We start from the raw sequence: 15,931 nt of genomic DNA, 5'->3' as shown, positions 1-15,931 counted from the left end.
TCTATGTGTTCTTGCTTTGCTTTGTTTCTCAATTTGATTTTACAAGTATTTCATTTTTGAGGTTTGATTGCTGAGATGCTTACACTAATGAACTGTGCTAAACAAGATTTTATTTCATTTTCAAGTATGTTGAGTTTTTCTTGCTCTTAGAGCATTTGAGCCACCACAAACGCAATTACTGCTACTGCGTTCACCTAAAGGGTAATTGGCATATGGGTTTTGTAATGGAAGCTGGTACGGGGTGGAAAATGCGTTAAAAATTGTAAATTTTGTAACTTTGGCTATATTATCATGATTTTGGCAGGTGGATGAATTCGTAATGGAGGGTTGTTCTTATTTTGCTTGTAATTCTGTTTCTTTTCCCCCTTCTCTTTTTCGTTTCGCCATGAATTTGTCCTCTGTATTATTTTTACTAATAACTGAATCTACCTAGTTCACTTGCATAAAGTTTTAATTGATCGCGCGCAGTTCTGCTTTATCTTTTTCTATTTCTGAGGTCATTGTGAGACTTGCAACAGTCGAAGGATGTTGTATTGGTCGATATTCTGGTTTATGGAGACTTTTCTAAGAATGTAATGGACCATTTTCCACCTCTTCCTCACTGTGCAATGTCAATAATGTATAAGTCTGGAAGTAGGGAATCCTTCGTTAATATACAATGGAGTGTGAAGCCTTTTGCTCCATTCTGTCATTTGCATTTTCATGACTAATGATATTTCATGCAAATATTTCAGTGCTATCTGTGCTTTCTGGAGATACAAGTTGTTTTCGGGGTACACAGGTACAGGATTAGCCTGAAACATTAATTCTACTACCCAAGATTGTTGAGGAATATTAGATCATCTTCAAGCACTGCACTGAAGATGCAGAATCAGGATGGGCATGTGGTGGAGTCTGGAACAGAGACCATAACATCCACAAAAGCTTCTGAAATTGAGGACTGGGCAAATTTCAGGGATGATGATATTTTGCAGCAGCAATCTGCCATCCAGGCTGAGGAGGCTGGGAAAATTCCTTTCGTTGGTGATAAGGCAAGGATGCCTCTAACCAGTTTTCAGTAGATACGCACATATTATATGTTTATTATCTTATGGTTGCCTTCATTTTTCCTGTTTGTAGGTGATAACTGGTTTGTAATTTTCTATCAACTAGTGATTCAGTATTTTTTGTTCTGCGAATCCTAGTATAACTCATACCTAGTATAGTATAACATACCCTTCTAAGGATCAGAAAAGATTTATGGTCCTGCTCGGGAAACTATTTTCAGATTATAAATCATCAGTTTCTTGACAGAGTTGCAAAAAATGGTCAGTAGAACTCTTTTTGTATGCTGTAGTCCACTGATTATATGAAGAAACTAGTTTTCTCTGGTTGATGAAGATTGCTATTGTTTAACTTCATTTTAGAGCATATTTTGAATGCCTTCAGACTGACCTCAGGTACTTCAGACTAGTTGGAAGGTTGAATATATTTTAGGGTAAATTACTATAACCTCCCCTGAGGCTTGGCATAATTACGAATACACCTTGTTGTTTGAAAAATTACAAATACCCCCTTGATGCTTGATGAAATTATGTAATCCTTTTATGGAGGTATAAAATTGTTAACTTTGCCCTTACTATATCTTGTTGTTTTTTTAAAAAAATTAAAAACTTATAAAAAAATCAAATGGGATGGATGGAAAGTTTTTAAAAATTATAAAAAAATTATCCACTTAATCCATTAAAAAAATAAATAAATTATAATTTTTATTCCACAGTGGCATTTTGGTCAGTTCACAATAAAAATAGATGAAAACCTAACGGATTGGACTAATTGTTAGACGGCCGTTAAAATCAGGAGGATATTGGTAATTTTCAAACAACGAGGGGGTATTACGTCAGGGGAGGTCGTTGTAATTTACCCTATATTTTATGGTTTCTTTAAAATTGCTTTTGATTTAGTTTGTCCAATTAAGATGTAAATCTTTGTTGTATTGTGTTGAAAGTGTCATTGGATTGTCCGTCAGCTCACAGCAGCTTCTTATGGATTCACTTTAAAATAAGTCTTAGTTGCTGTGATGATTCTGGAAATTAAAAGTCATATCCATTTGTTAACTTCAATCTTGGTTTTGTTGGCTTGTATCCTGTGTGGGCTTTGGTAGTTAATTTTCCCTTTCAGATATTAAAGCTGTTATAAACCAGTCGTAGGGCCCTGAAAATTGCAATTCAACTCACTTCTAGTTGATTTTATTGATCAATAGGAATGATTTTGGTTGTGTTATTGCAGGAGCCACTATCTTCTTTAGCAGCCGAATACAAGTCAGGAAACCCAATTTTGGTGGAGAAAATCAATGTCTGTATGATTTTTAAACGCTATTGCTCTTGATGCTTTTCGTTTGTAGCGAATAATTTTTACAAGCTCTGCAGGTTCTGACTGAACAATATGCTGCAATCAGGCGTACACGGGGAGATGGGAATTGCTTCTTTCGTAGCTTCATGTTTGCTTACCTCGTATGTTTGGTTATTTGCATTCTTGGAACCTTCCAAACAACTTTTATCCATGTGACATTTGGAGATTGGGGTTACTACATTTGTACTTCAGCTACTGAAATGATCCAACAAATGTAGGAGCATATTCTGCAAACACAGGACCGTGCAGAAGTTGATCGGATCACAGCCAATGTGGAGCAATGCAGAAAGACACTTCTCAGCTTGGGCTATGCAGAATTTACTTTTGAAGATTTTTTCGCGGTACTGATATAGTTGTCTGGATATTAGTGGTTGCTCACTATGTCATCTTGAACGAGATTATGAAAGAGTCTGTTCCTAATAATTAATGCTATCAAATTTTCAGTATAAAATCTCTCAGTGATAAACATTTACTTTTTACATAAACACTTTCAAAAGTTGCTTCTTTCATCAATGAGGGCATGATGTAGTGATGCCAATTGATTGCTTCCCAAACACATAATGCACACCAACACACATGCACAAGGTATAACATGACAAAAAATTCTGGAATTGTAATGGAGACAACTACACTTATGCAAATTCCATTTACCTGATTTGTGTAACTTCCTGAAGATTAACACTCTGATTCTACCTACTTATTTTCAGCTATTCCTTGAGCAACTTGAAAGTGTTCTGTCGGGGACTGAAGCTTCCATAAGGTTCAGAAAACTTGTTTCTTTGTTGATACTTTTTTTTCTTGACGAACTTGTACAGATGCAAATATTGCTAATATTTGTTATTATGGTCACAGCCATGACGAACTTGTACAGAGAAGTAGAGATCAGTCAATTTCTGATTATGGTGAGTGGTACAGATGAATATTTCTCTTATTCTGTCACTTATCTCTCAATAACGGTATTTGTTTGCCCTAGTTGTAATGTTCTTCAGATTTATTACCTCTGGCGAAATAAGAAAGCGTTCAGAGTTCTTCGAACCATTTGTTCAAGGATTAACAAATACCTCGGTGGAGCAGGTTGGTCCTCTGGAACTTCCATTTTAATGTATATCTGCTTTGTATACAATCTGCCGTTACAATGTCTGTGAAAAAATGAAATCATCGATGACGAGACCTCCTTTTCCTATGCGGCAATTTGCAAGTTCTAAATTATGGTTATGGAGTAAGCTATTGAAAATTTTACAGAATGAATGCTTATATTAGAAATGTAAAATTACCTTTTCCCTAAAAAACTTTTGAAAGTACACTTACACCCTTTCAAGAATTCTATGTTTACAACTGTACCCCTTCTGTGAGGGTTTGCATGGAAAATGTTGCATCAGCAGAAAAGTTACATAGACTTTTATTTTATGCCTCATGTCAATTAGCATCCGTATAAATTATTAATAACACAGTAAGTTTTTCCTATCATCAACCGGTACCTTTTATCAGATGAAAATAATTCGGGAACAATATTTTATTACACTCAACTCTTTTGACTTTATATATATTAGAAGTTTATATAAATTTTTTGTCGACATCAAAGGAGTACAGTTTTAAATGGAGAATTCTTGGGGTGGGGGGTGCGAGTGTAATTTTAAAAGCTTTTTGGCAAAAGTATAATTTCATATTTTTAGAGGGGTCTAAAGTATAATTAACCCTAAAAAGACACCAGAACTTTGTGTTTCACAAAGATATACGCAAACATTCATGATATTCGCCATAAAAATGAAAACAAACAAAACCAAGCTTGTGCCTTGAAAAATCTGAAATAACATGTTCATCATTAACATTATACCTAAATATTGAGATTATTAGAGTTTATGAAAGACCATTTCCTCATCAACCCATGTTGTCAGGGAGCATTAGTACTGTAATTCCGCTGCTTATATGCTGCTTCTGATGCAGTTTTGCAAGTCGTCTGTGGAACCTATGGGCGAGGAGAGCGATCATGTTCACATTACTGCTTTATCAGATGCACTGGGCGTACCAATCCGCATAGTGTATCTTGACCGAAGTTGTGATGATAAAGGTAGCGTCAGCGTAAACCATCACGATTTCACTCCTGCAGCTTGTCAGGTCACCAATGCTAATAGCTGTGCTACTCAGGCGGCCAAACCGTTCATCAACTTGCTTTACCGACCAGGTCATTATGACATTTTGTACCCTAAATAACTGTTTTCGCACCAATAAGCCGGTGCTTGATGCTGATGAAAAGTTCTTATTTGGGTTGGGTGGTATGACATTCTGTCGAACGATGACTTTTAAGATACAGTGAAGTTGGATTACTGTTAGTTTTTCATCAGGATTCGGTTCATGATATGCAATGCTAGTTTCTTGTCCTTCCACCGGCCTGACCCCAGCTGAATCGGAGCAAATAGGCCTATTATCAATTCGTGTTTGGTTGGGCTGACTGTAAGTTCTAGAAAATTCATTTTATTTAGAGTAAATTACGATCTACCATGAGATTTGACATAATTACAAGTATCCCTTTATTATTTGAAAAATTACCAGTATTTTTCTAATTTTAACGGTCATTTAACAATTAGCTCAATTTGTTAGGTTTCTATTATTTTTTTACGATGAACTGATCAAAATGCGTTTGTGAATTAAAAATTATAATATTATTTTTTTATCCACGAATTGAATAATTTTTTTATAAATTTTTCAATTCATTCCATTTGATTTTTTTATAAGTTTTTATTTTTTAAAAAAAATACAATAAGCGCAAAGTTGATAGTTCATACCTTCATTTAAAGATTATATAATTGTATCAAATATTAGGATGTACTTGTGATTTTTAAATAATGAAGAATATTCGTAATTATATTAAATTTAAAATGAAGTTGTAATTTACTCTTTATTTGTACAAAAATTAACACGTGGTTTTCATTCTATCAGGCTTGTGTAGAAAACCTGAATTGTCTGCAAATAAATTAACCTCGATTATGTTTGGGTTTTGTATTTGTTTTGAAATCCTTCCAACAAAATTCCTATAAATCCAAAGGGAAAAACTTTTGTCCTTTGATTTTACTCTCCCGCCCCTGGCATCGCCCCCGTCCCCGTCCCCTCCGTCTTTCCTCCCCAACTCCCCGACATTCACGCAAAGGGCAACGGCCTCCGTCGCCCTCCACTCTAGGAAACGCTGTCACCCAAATTTATTTCAGTCGCCGTCCAAAAGTGGCGGTCACCCTCCGTTGCGGTGCAGCGGTCACCTAGATCTGAAATAGATCTGGGCGACGCGGTCGCTCAAAGGTGAGGAGGCAGCCCTCCTCTACAGCAACGGCAGCGACGATCGGCGCAAATTCAAAACAAAAAATTAAATATTAACTAAATTTATAAGTATAGTTAATATTTTGTATAGTAAATAATATAATCATTAAAATAATTTAATTTTTATATTATAATTTTTAATTTAAATTATAAAAAAAATAATTTTATATAATTTTTTTAAAATTTTGGTATTTAAATAATGTGCTGTCAACATTAATAGCTATGTGTATTACACATGGCTATACACTGTATAAGTTGCCAAAAAAATCAACAAATTACCTGCCATATCTCAATTTTTAATTGATTTTCAAAAAATCTCGCCAAAAAAATATGTAAGAAACCCTAATTTGGACTATTTGTCATTATTTTTATAACTTACAAGACTAAATAAATAAAAAACATACTTATAAGACTAAAACTAATAAGGAGTAAAGTTAAAAGACGAAAAGAATAATTTTTGTAAACCCAAATAACAAATTTCAAATATGCAGTGAGATTAAAAAATCATATAATAACACGAAATCGATTTAGCTAAATCCAAAATTCATCGTTCAAAACGCTACCTAAAAGAATGTCTAATATGCATATGGTTTGGGTGAGAGTAAGTGTAAGACAGAAAGTGCAGTTGCTTCATAAAATAATAAATCATTTCCAAGAACAGAGCAGGAAGAACCACAACACAAAAGCGGCAGGGCAAGAAGGGCATCCAGAAACCAAATGAGAGCAACAAAAGCACAAATTGGCTCAAAAGTGATCCTCAAAATTAAAAAAGAAATGATACAACAGAGTGTCAATAATAACAACAAAAAAATTTCTTCTTAAGTTTTTCGACTTCTCCCAGCGAACTGCCCAAAAACAAGAGAAGATTGAAAAACAGGGCAGAAAGGAGGAACAAAAAGCGCCGAGAGAAAAAAGGGAACGGCAGGAGAAGCCTCCTCCATACAGCATAATTCCGCTGTCACTCAGAAACTCTATACAAACAGAATTCAAAATCATCGTCCAAAATTTTGAAGCTCCATGTGTTGCTCCTTTGTCACCTTTGCTATGGTAACCGTGCGACAAATGAACAATTCAATGTTTTTGGTCAGGCAATCAGTCGATCTCTAGAGATTTTTCCAAATTCACCAGTAGTGCTTTTTCCTCACTCCCCCTGTCACTACCCCTGTCCGCTGTTCCGTTCACAACGCATTAATATACAAAAACAAAATTTTTCAGGTAAATTACTAGGCCATATTCGTTTCTAGAAAGGTTAGTAGCGATCACAAAAAGGGGGCAACAACTCAATCTGAATCTTTGCCCGAACCAGAAGATGAATCTCCATTGGAGTATTCCTCCCCGACCAGAGAATTTGGTGGGTTATCTTGATTGTTTTCCTCAGAGGTGCTGCTTCGAATTTTACCAGGTCTTGGTCGAATATTAGTGCCCATTGGGAAGGGAACCTGCATTGGTCAGGTCAAAGATAAGAACTTTGACTTTTTTCTGTATCCTTGCAGAATGAAATCTCACATTCTACGTAAAATCACAGAAGCTATACACCCTATATCTTAAGTAATATAATTTATTTATAAAGGGTGTTGTTTTGAGCTTTTGTGAGTTCAAATTGCGAACCAACCAACGCAAAGACCAGCTACTTGAGGGCTAACAAGTTTTATGAGATATGAATTGCACTGAAATGTAGAAAATCAGAGCCGCTAGTTCAGACAAAAATGGATAAGATTAATAAAATTTCGAAAGGAAAGGGATCTAAACACCTGAGACAACAAAAAAACAATCGATTGTAAGCAGCCTTACCTGATCGCCTGCATTAGGACCATCAGTATGGAAGAGTATAGGACGGCATCTCTTGTCTTCATTCATCAAACTTGAATTCTGGAAGTGCGCAATGAGCGCAGCCTTTCCCTGTATTCGAGCGTAAGCCAAAGATGCTACTTTTTCGCTGTTGAACTTTTCCCATTTCTTTCCATTGAATGTCTGCAAAAACAAAGAACTAAGTATACATGTATTTTCAAATTAATACAAGCAATAATAAGCATCTGAAGAACGTCACTGGGTATACCTGATAAAAAGGAACTATGAGAGATGGATCAGTCATGTTTATAAATGCATAGCCTACATTGCATTTATTCTGCAAAAAAGGAATATCAAGCAATCAAAACATGGAATATAATGTCAAATTTTCCAGAAACACCCAGCTAGAGAAGTAAAATAACTTCAGAAGTAAAGGGGAACTTACCTTGAAATCAATAGGTAAGTAGATAAAATCATAAGTCCCTCTATGGCGTTCATCAATTGCAGCCAGAAGCATCTTTGAGGTGTACCTAATAGTGCAACCACTGTGAAATTAGTACGGAATAAAAGGTGTAGGAAGAAAGCAAATAATCAAGTGATTTGGAGATACAGGAGGTGCAGTATGGTCATGAAAGTCTTTTAAAACATGTGTAACACGAACAAAATATTTTGATGGTCTAAATAGTCCAGTTGAGAAGGTTAATTCGGAAGGTTAAAATACAGCTTAAGCATTTACGTGATGCAAATACACAAAGGATAATCAAATTATATATATTCAGGATATGACAAGATCAACATGTTTCTGATCAATAGAATGGGAGCAGCAGACTCAGGTGCACAAGTAACCTATTGTTGTCTGGGTAATGAGGTATCGGAACACATTAAAAGTGAATGACATGATAAAAACCTTCAAAATATGCATATTACAACAAATGTATGGAGCCAAGAGTATCATCAATTTGAATGTGTCTACCAGCTCAAGATATGCAAAATATATATCAGGAAAGGGATTTAGGAAAGAATTGTCAACACTAATACGAATATAAAACCTCAGAAAATGAAAGGATCACCACATACTTGTTAGGAATGTTCTTTATCATTAGTGTTGTCCGCTTATCTTCTCCTCGTACGATTCTGTCTATGTCAAGCTCAAACTGTTTCTTGTTGTCAGCTTGACTCGAGCTGCCTTCATTTCTGCGGCTTCTAGTCCGTTCATTAGGAGAATCAAATGAACTCATCATGGGTAGGATTTGGCCTCTTGCAGGAAAAATCATGCACCTCTGGTGATGGGGATGCAATCCAATGTTTTTGGAAGAAATTGGCACATCCATACAATTTCCGCCAGCGTGCGGAAAGATGTTATGAGGGACAAATTCCAGTGGATGTGGCGAATTACCAGACATTCTCATGTTCCCAAGTGAACCTGGGTGAAATACAGTGGCATCAGGTGACTCCCCAGCATAAGCATGTCGCCTATCCCAGATAGAAGGATTGACTGATGGTGCTGATCCCACATGATGGTTATTTAGAGGTAGAAGAGCATTCAGCATATGAGATGGTGCTCTAGGAACTGCATGCAACTGTTGCGGATGAGCAGCACCAATCCCATTGACAAATGATGGTGAACTAGGCCACATAACCGCCTGAGGTTGTGGATGCTGCGAATTACTCCACATGTAGTGACGCCCAGGAGGTGGACAGCTCCCATTTCCAGAGGAACCAAAAACTGAAGAGAGCAAAATCACATGACTTGAGAAAGTGACAGCTTGAAAGATATAAAATAAACTGTCACAGCAAGAAAGCTAGGTCCATTTTCAGAAGAAAGGCTTTTATGTCGAGGACATATTCCTGAATATGGGAGGAGTGCACATAGTAAAATTATTGGTCAACACGGAAAACAAAGAGTTGCATATGGATGCAAAAATGCAGCATCCAAGCCCTGTTTCTTGTTCTCTGCTCCATTGGTCAAAACGAATGGCTAGATAACAAAAAAGAGAATCAGCACCAACTGGACTTCTTGAGTGTTCGTCCCTATAATAATTCTTTTTCTAAGGATTGTAGGCCTAGATATTCGGTTTGATAACCACTAAGTAGCTAACAAAACAGAAATTAGCAGGAAATGCATAAGAAAGAGAAAGCCACAAGATCTTGGCAATTATTACCTTCATTTAACTCGATTGACTGCCCATTAGAACCAACTCTGCGAAATTGTTGGCTATCAATCATATCTGGTGGTCGTGAACTCATACTTGCAGCGATGTTGCTTGGAGAACCAAAGGAAGGTCCATTTGCTAAACCATCATGATATTCAGGAAGTGAATGAGGATGAAGATTTGGTGTCCCCTGGACCTCAAATTTCAGGTGGCTCCGCAGGTGGCCAGATTCGGGAATACTGGATTGATTCCCAGGCTCAACTCTTACTAGAGATGGTAAGCCGTTGGGTACACTAGATGATACCCCAGGGTGAAGCACATTATCCAGGAGTGGATTAATTGGGCCTCCATTCGTTGAGAGAGGGCCTAGCATCGCTCCATTATCTGTACACGGTGCAGCACCCGCAAGTGAAAGTGGTCCTGGTATAATTATCACAACCAAGTCATAAATTATTAGTTAAATTGAAACTTAAACAGCCATTGATACAATGTGAAATAAAACTACCAGAAAATCCAGTTGCCAAGTTGGAAGGGCTATTCTGTTGCAACAGAAGACCAAATTCTTCCTGCTCGAGCTCTGAAGAAAAAGGCTGCATCAATCTACAAATGGGGCAGGTCAATTCATTAGATTTGGACAAAAACCAAGATCTGCTATAGAACCCATCAGCCAACTGACTCTAACTAAAATCCACTAAGAAATAATTGTCCAATTGTAAGGCTGGTTTCAGTAATGAACTCATCGAGAAAGAACCATAAGGATGACAGATATGGCAGTGAAATCATATAGAAAAAGCGAAACGGCTGATTCACCTTTTGGAACCACCAGGTCGGCCTGGTTCAAGCTTAATCTGCTTTCCAGCAATATCGCTCCTGTTCAATGCACGAAGTGCAGATTCTGCAGCTCTGACATCATAAAACTCCACAAATTTGTGATGAGATCTATGTGGAGTCTCACGAATCTGCACCCCAAAAGCAATAGTTAGTTTTTCCATTTGAATCTAAACTAAGAGTTATTAATTAGCCAGGCACTGAAGCTCACTCATGAATCTGCTCACTAAATAGTAGTTAGTTTTCCATTTGAATGTGTAATAAAAGTTAGTAATTAAGCTGGCACTCCGGCTCACCTCCTTGATTTCACCATAGACGCCAAAAATCTCATGGAGTTCATCATTTGAAACTGAAGAATCCAGGTTGAAAACCACAAGGGTGCCCTGGTTGATATCCTTCTCTGATGGATTGTCCTGACAATTCAGAGAATATATTTAGTGGTTTAGATGAGCAATGGAAACGCAAAGAGGATTAAAGAATTTTGAGAGCAGCGTTGGTTAGTGTAACATAGCAGAAATTCACCTTAGGAATTGAGAAATGTATATCAAGTTTCCTACGCCTTAATGGTTTATTCTGGAGAGCTTTCATTGCATTGCGGGCTGCTCTTATATCATAATATGAGATCATAACAAACCCCCTATGCTTGCATGCTGTATACAGAGTGCGGATGTCTCCATATTGCTATAATTAAAATATTTGATAATAAGAAAGCAAGATGAATATGCTTGAATTACAATTTGAAATACGGAAAGGCAATTACTGCTTACCTCAAAAAGTGTTCGCAATTCAGAATCTTCAACGTTGCTATTTATATTTCTAACAAAGAGTGTCCTAGAAGGATGCTCCCCAAAAGGGTGTTCCCCGCCATTCAGACCCCCAGATACTGCCAGCTGATTATTAGAACTTACATCAGAAAGTTCAGAATTCCTTTGCAAGCCATCTTCTCCAAGTTCCAGCCCTCCAACACTGCTAAATAGGTCTAGATCTTCCATGTCTTCCCCGTTATTATGTCGGATAATGTTGTCAAACCCATCAGTCACACCAGAAAGCAAGTCATCATCATCAGGGAGAAGATTACCAATAGTTTGGGCCTCAATTTCCTCAAGCGATTCGAAAGCCTCTTCTTCCTCATAATGGGAAGGAGCAGCAGCAGTAGCAACAGAGTGACTGTATGCAGCATTGTTTGATGATAATTTTACTGCAAGAAATTAAATCAGAGTGATTCCGGGAATTAAATGACATGGCTCTTACAATAATTATGCCACAACTTTCAGATACTGGAAAAATTTAACCATAAGCTGAATAACGGAAAAGACAGGAGTACATACAGTTCCTACTAAATAAATCCGACAATGAGCTTGAAAAGAGACCGTTTTCATACTGCGCACCCATGAGATTTATCTTATCTCCATCAAAAAGATAGGATGCAGTCTCGGTATTCAAATTAGTTCTAGACCCTAGATCATGGTCAACAGCACTCGGCAAGGAACGACTGGCTGCTCTTTCTGAAACAATATGCTTCCCTAGCAAAAGGTTAGCATTTTGACCACGGCTGAGATAATAGTCAGGAAGAGCAAAACCCTTTGCCATCTGCGAATCCAATGGGATTCTATTCTCAAGAGGGGATGAAGCAACACCTTCCGTTCTTAATATTCCATCTGGCTTTAAACCTGCACAACATCGAGAAAATATGAGACAAGAGCTTCAAAAAGGCTGAAGAAGCCTATGGGTATATATAATAATTTCATGAAAAGCGTTACAATTCGATATAACTAAACTTTTTCAAAAGGTTTACAGGCATTTATGATACACAAGCTGGACTTTGACTTTTCCTTACCAAATTGCAAATTGAATAATTCATGTGATCTAATTGAGAAATTTTTTGTAATTTGAACAGGAGCAATGAAGTCCATCAACAATCAACTTTCTAACATGTGAAAGAAACTCATGAGATCGAAGTCAATCAACAGAAGATGACACAAAAATGTGAATGAAGAGGCTTAGGCTGCCAAGTCATTCACCAACTTTCCTATCGCGTTGAAAATTTAAGAATAGATTTTTGAGTAGATACTTCAGCTGCTTAATTATTAAAGTGCAATACCACAAAATGCTAGTCCTGAAATTACAATGTAGCCATTGTGTTGACGAAACTTTATAGGTGATTAATTATCATAACCTAAAGTCCCAAAAGAGCCACATGATTTAGGTTTATCAAACAGGTCAACTTTATAACTCAATTAAGTATAATGTAAGATGCATCCAATTGCAGCCTTTTGCTTTGCAGACCTTGGAATGCAACTTTGTCTCATGTCTCTTAACATTATCCCCATATAATTTGCGCTACAATCTGGCAGACAAGTTATAAACCCGAAAAAAGGAGTTGTCAGGCAGTGCAACTACTATATTCGTGTGCTTCATACAGACAGTGGTTGTTTTCTTCCACAGCTTAACATCTTGTTTTGCTCATGTTGTACATTCTAATCAACAGAGGACTAAACTTAGAACTACACATTTTATTCTCTGTTTTTGTTGGTCGGAGCAACCACTATCAACTCATAGAACATGTATGGTGTCTCAAGCAGGAAGACCAAATTATATATTACAACCAAGAGATAAATTATTTAGTCTCCCAATGGAATATTATCAAGAAAAACGGTCACAATTGCAGGAATTGACGCGTAGGCATGAAATCACTCTTCCTATGATAGATGAAGGTGGAACAGTTGATATGTCAGGGACCAAATCTAATAAGATCGAAAATGAATCCAATCTAAACATGAAACCTAAGATGCATATTCAATCAACTCTTAGCTTTTGAGGAGAAAAACTCTCATATCAAAATGTGACAGATTATTTTCCAAATGCAATTACACTTTTTATTAATTGATATCTGCCCCAGCACTAATAACACTATTATGTCCAAACTCAAAAGTCCAACTAACATAAAATGTGAGTAAATTTAACTGGTTTACACTGGGTTATAAAAGTACAATTTTTCCCTATTTTGTTACCTATTGGAAGTATTTTAGTTCAAAACTACTTGTCAAAAAACTCTAGTATTCGCATAATTTACTCCAGATTGGACAATCATCTACCACAGTGATTGTCCGCAGTAGTTGGAAATATACATTTATGTGATCAATAAAAGACCAAAAAGAATATATGTGCAGGTAGATGTTTCCCAAAAATCAGAGTAAAACTCCTGGTGCACCTTCATTCTAAGTTGTAAGTTAGTTCACTCTTACTATTCAGCTTTTCATCAGATCAATATCTTAGTTCACTTCCTTTACGATGCTTAGCATATCAAAGCTCAGCATCCCTCAATCCTGAGGATAATGGAAACTAGTGTTTAGACTGTCATCTGCGTTCATGCTCTCTTTATTTCAGTTAAATTTAAAATCATTTCAGCCTCACTGCGTGTCAGCAGACTCAGCACCGCCGAAGGAAGCAGGAGACTTCATTCAGACCTTCTCAGTTTGATGAAGACTTGACTTCAGCAGATCTTGATCTCAGTTAAGTTTCAGAATTGATGAAAAATTATGACAACACAAAGCTACTAAAATACGAAAAGCAGACTGAGAAACCATTTTTTCAGTCTAATTCATATCTTCATACATCAACTAACCCCATCAATTATAACAGACTCAAGTTGATGAATAACATAAAAGAACCATGTCCAATATGAGGTGATAGAAGTAAATCAACAGAAGCTGATATCCATCAGTGTCCTACAGCAAATGGTACCAAAATGTACTAAGCATTTAGAAGAAAATTAAATTCCAAAAACCAAAATGCCAATTATACTAACAGATAATAAATTAGATCTCCTAGGTTGGTCAAAGTTAACTTTTTTTGGAAAATAGCAGCATGATGCGCAACTTAGCTGCCTTCTATTTCTCATTGGCCCGAAAAGCAAAGAAACCCCCAACCTCATTTCCCACTCTGTTATTTTCCCTTTAGAAAAGAAAATTGACTAATTGGACTGTGTTCAATCTTCCCCTAAATAGAAGCCTTCACAAAAAAAAAACTCTATCATGTCATGCACAAGCTTCACCAAATCAACCTGAAATCTAATATATCACGACTACTCACCAGCATAACTAGTAATGTGGTCCATCTTCCTTACAGCAACCTGTCTCTGCAAAGTATGGCAACAAGCAATCATCCAATCAATCACATAGCACAAATAAACAAAATAGAATGTCACAGTTTTTCACTATTTTCTTTGGGTATGCATGTATTGTGTAAGGTGGTAATTAATAGTGATACAAAATTATACCACCAAGTTACAGAATCTCCTTACTCTGGAGTTCTCAGAAAATTCATATTCAACATTGTTTGGCTATCATACCTCATCAGACAAGCACAACTCCTCGGAAAAGAAGGATGAAGGAGAAAAACCCCGTGGGTTCATCATGTCACGTATCTTGGCTGATCTTCTCAAAACAAAATCTAGTCCTTGGTTTCCACCAAAGCACAAACTCGTCAGTTCTGTAAAGAAGTTCCCGCCTCAAAGAAAACCTGCCAGACAATTAACAAAATGATACATGTGTTCCACAAAAAGAAAAGGGAAGAGTGGACACCTGAAGAACAGCCTGACAAGGCAGAGAGAAACAACAAGACAAAAAATCTGGTATTTATAACTCAAAAGACAGACAATATAAGCGTATATACTTCAACCAATTTTCAGTTACAAGTAGAGCAGATTCAATTGAGATTTTCAGTTTGATTAAGAGGTTGCCAAAATTTGGTGCTAACCCACACCTCTGTTTCAACAAAATTTACACAATAACAGTTGCATTTAAGATCTCCCAGCTGACAAGATAATTAAATTTCGGCATAAACATTTTATGCAGTCTGAAATAAGAAAAAAGCACATTCTGGAAATCCCTCGAGACGCCAAAAGAAAAATTTTGAATTGAGCAGATCGAACAGAAAGAAAGATCAGCTTAAACTCCAACCCAGAATCACAGAGAATCCCCCATCCCCCCTCAAAATTCAGGTGATTAACCCAAAATTCAACATCGGATCACACAGTCAGACCCCTTAAGACAACCAAAGTTGCTAGCTTTGGACTTAAAAATAAAATCCTCAAAGGATCAAAGTCCAGACAACTCAAATTCCACAAGAATTCAACAGAAAAAGTGCAACACAACGACTTACCTCCAAGATTACAGCACCATCTCTCAAAGCTCCGAACCAAACAAGAAAAACAGCAGAAAGAAAAACCAAAAAGGTTAACGAAAGGAAGAAAACAAAGAGCAGCAGGAAACAACAAAAGGATTTGAGGAAGACTAGACAGATTGAGGGAGAGAAGAAGAAGAGAGAATCAACTGAGAATTTAAGAATGACAAGAAAATGGAATAAATTGCGGCAAAAGGCAAGGGCAAGGGAGATTGGAGAAGAGATCTAGGTATCTGTGCCGTGCAAATAACCTCCTTCAAAGCTTCTTCGATGCCTTT

The 15,931-nt window shown here is 36.8% G+C and overlaps 2 protein-coding genes across 2 annotated transcripts in view; one reads left to right on the top strand and one right to left on the bottom strand.

The window, feature by feature from the left end:
- Window positions 1–4,775, top strand: part of LOC105168481 (ubiquitin thioesterase otubain-like) — a 5,020-nt gene extending 245 nt beyond the window's left edge. The window contains exons 2-9 of the mRNA XM_011088581.2: window positions 735–1,031; window positions 2,269–2,334; window positions 2,409–2,492; window positions 2,610–2,732; window positions 3,099–3,151; window positions 3,244–3,293; window positions 3,365–3,465; window positions 4,336–4,775. Coding sequence (XP_011086883.1) covers window positions 864–1,031; window positions 2,269–2,334; window positions 2,409–2,492; window positions 2,610–2,732; window positions 3,099–3,151; window positions 3,244–3,293; window positions 3,365–3,465; window positions 4,336–4,602 — 912 coding nt within the window. The 5' untranslated portion in view covers window positions 735–863 and the 3' untranslated portion in view covers window positions 4,603–4,775. The remainder of the gene's footprint in view (window positions 1–734; window positions 1,032–2,268; window positions 2,335–2,408; window positions 2,493–2,609; window positions 2,733–3,098; window positions 3,152–3,243; window positions 3,294–3,364; window positions 3,466–4,335) is intronic.
- Window positions 6,539–15,931, bottom strand: LOC105168480 (protein MEI2-like 4). Its single transcript, XM_011088579.2, has 15 exons — window positions 15,633–15,931; window positions 14,821–14,990; window positions 14,562–14,607; window positions 11,798–12,139; window positions 11,237–11,667; window positions 10,992–11,150; window positions 10,766–10,882; window positions 10,452–10,600; window positions 10,147–10,241; window positions 9,651–10,061; window positions 8,566–9,214; window positions 7,934–8,018; window positions 7,757–7,825; window positions 7,492–7,671; window positions 6,539–7,139 (listed from the first exon to the last, which is right to left on the bottom strand). The coding sequence occupies exons 2-15, from the start codon at window positions 14,884–14,886 to the stop codon at window positions 6,981–6,983; spliced, it is 2,958 nt and encodes a 985-aa protein (XP_011086881.1). The 5' UTR covers window positions 14,887–14,990; window positions 15,633–15,931; the 3' UTR covers window positions 6,539–6,980.

Source organism: Sesamum indicum, linkage group LG8 (assembly GCF_000512975.1).
Source record: "Sesamum indicum cultivar Zhongzhi No. 13 linkage group LG8, S_indicum_v1.0, whole genome shotgun sequence".
NCBI lineage: Eukaryota > Viridiplantae > Streptophyta > Magnoliopsida > Lamiales > Pedaliaceae > Sesamum > Sesamum indicum.
The sequence above is the reverse complement of the archived record's forward strand: the minus strand, read 5'-3'. Positions and strand labels throughout refer to the sequence as shown.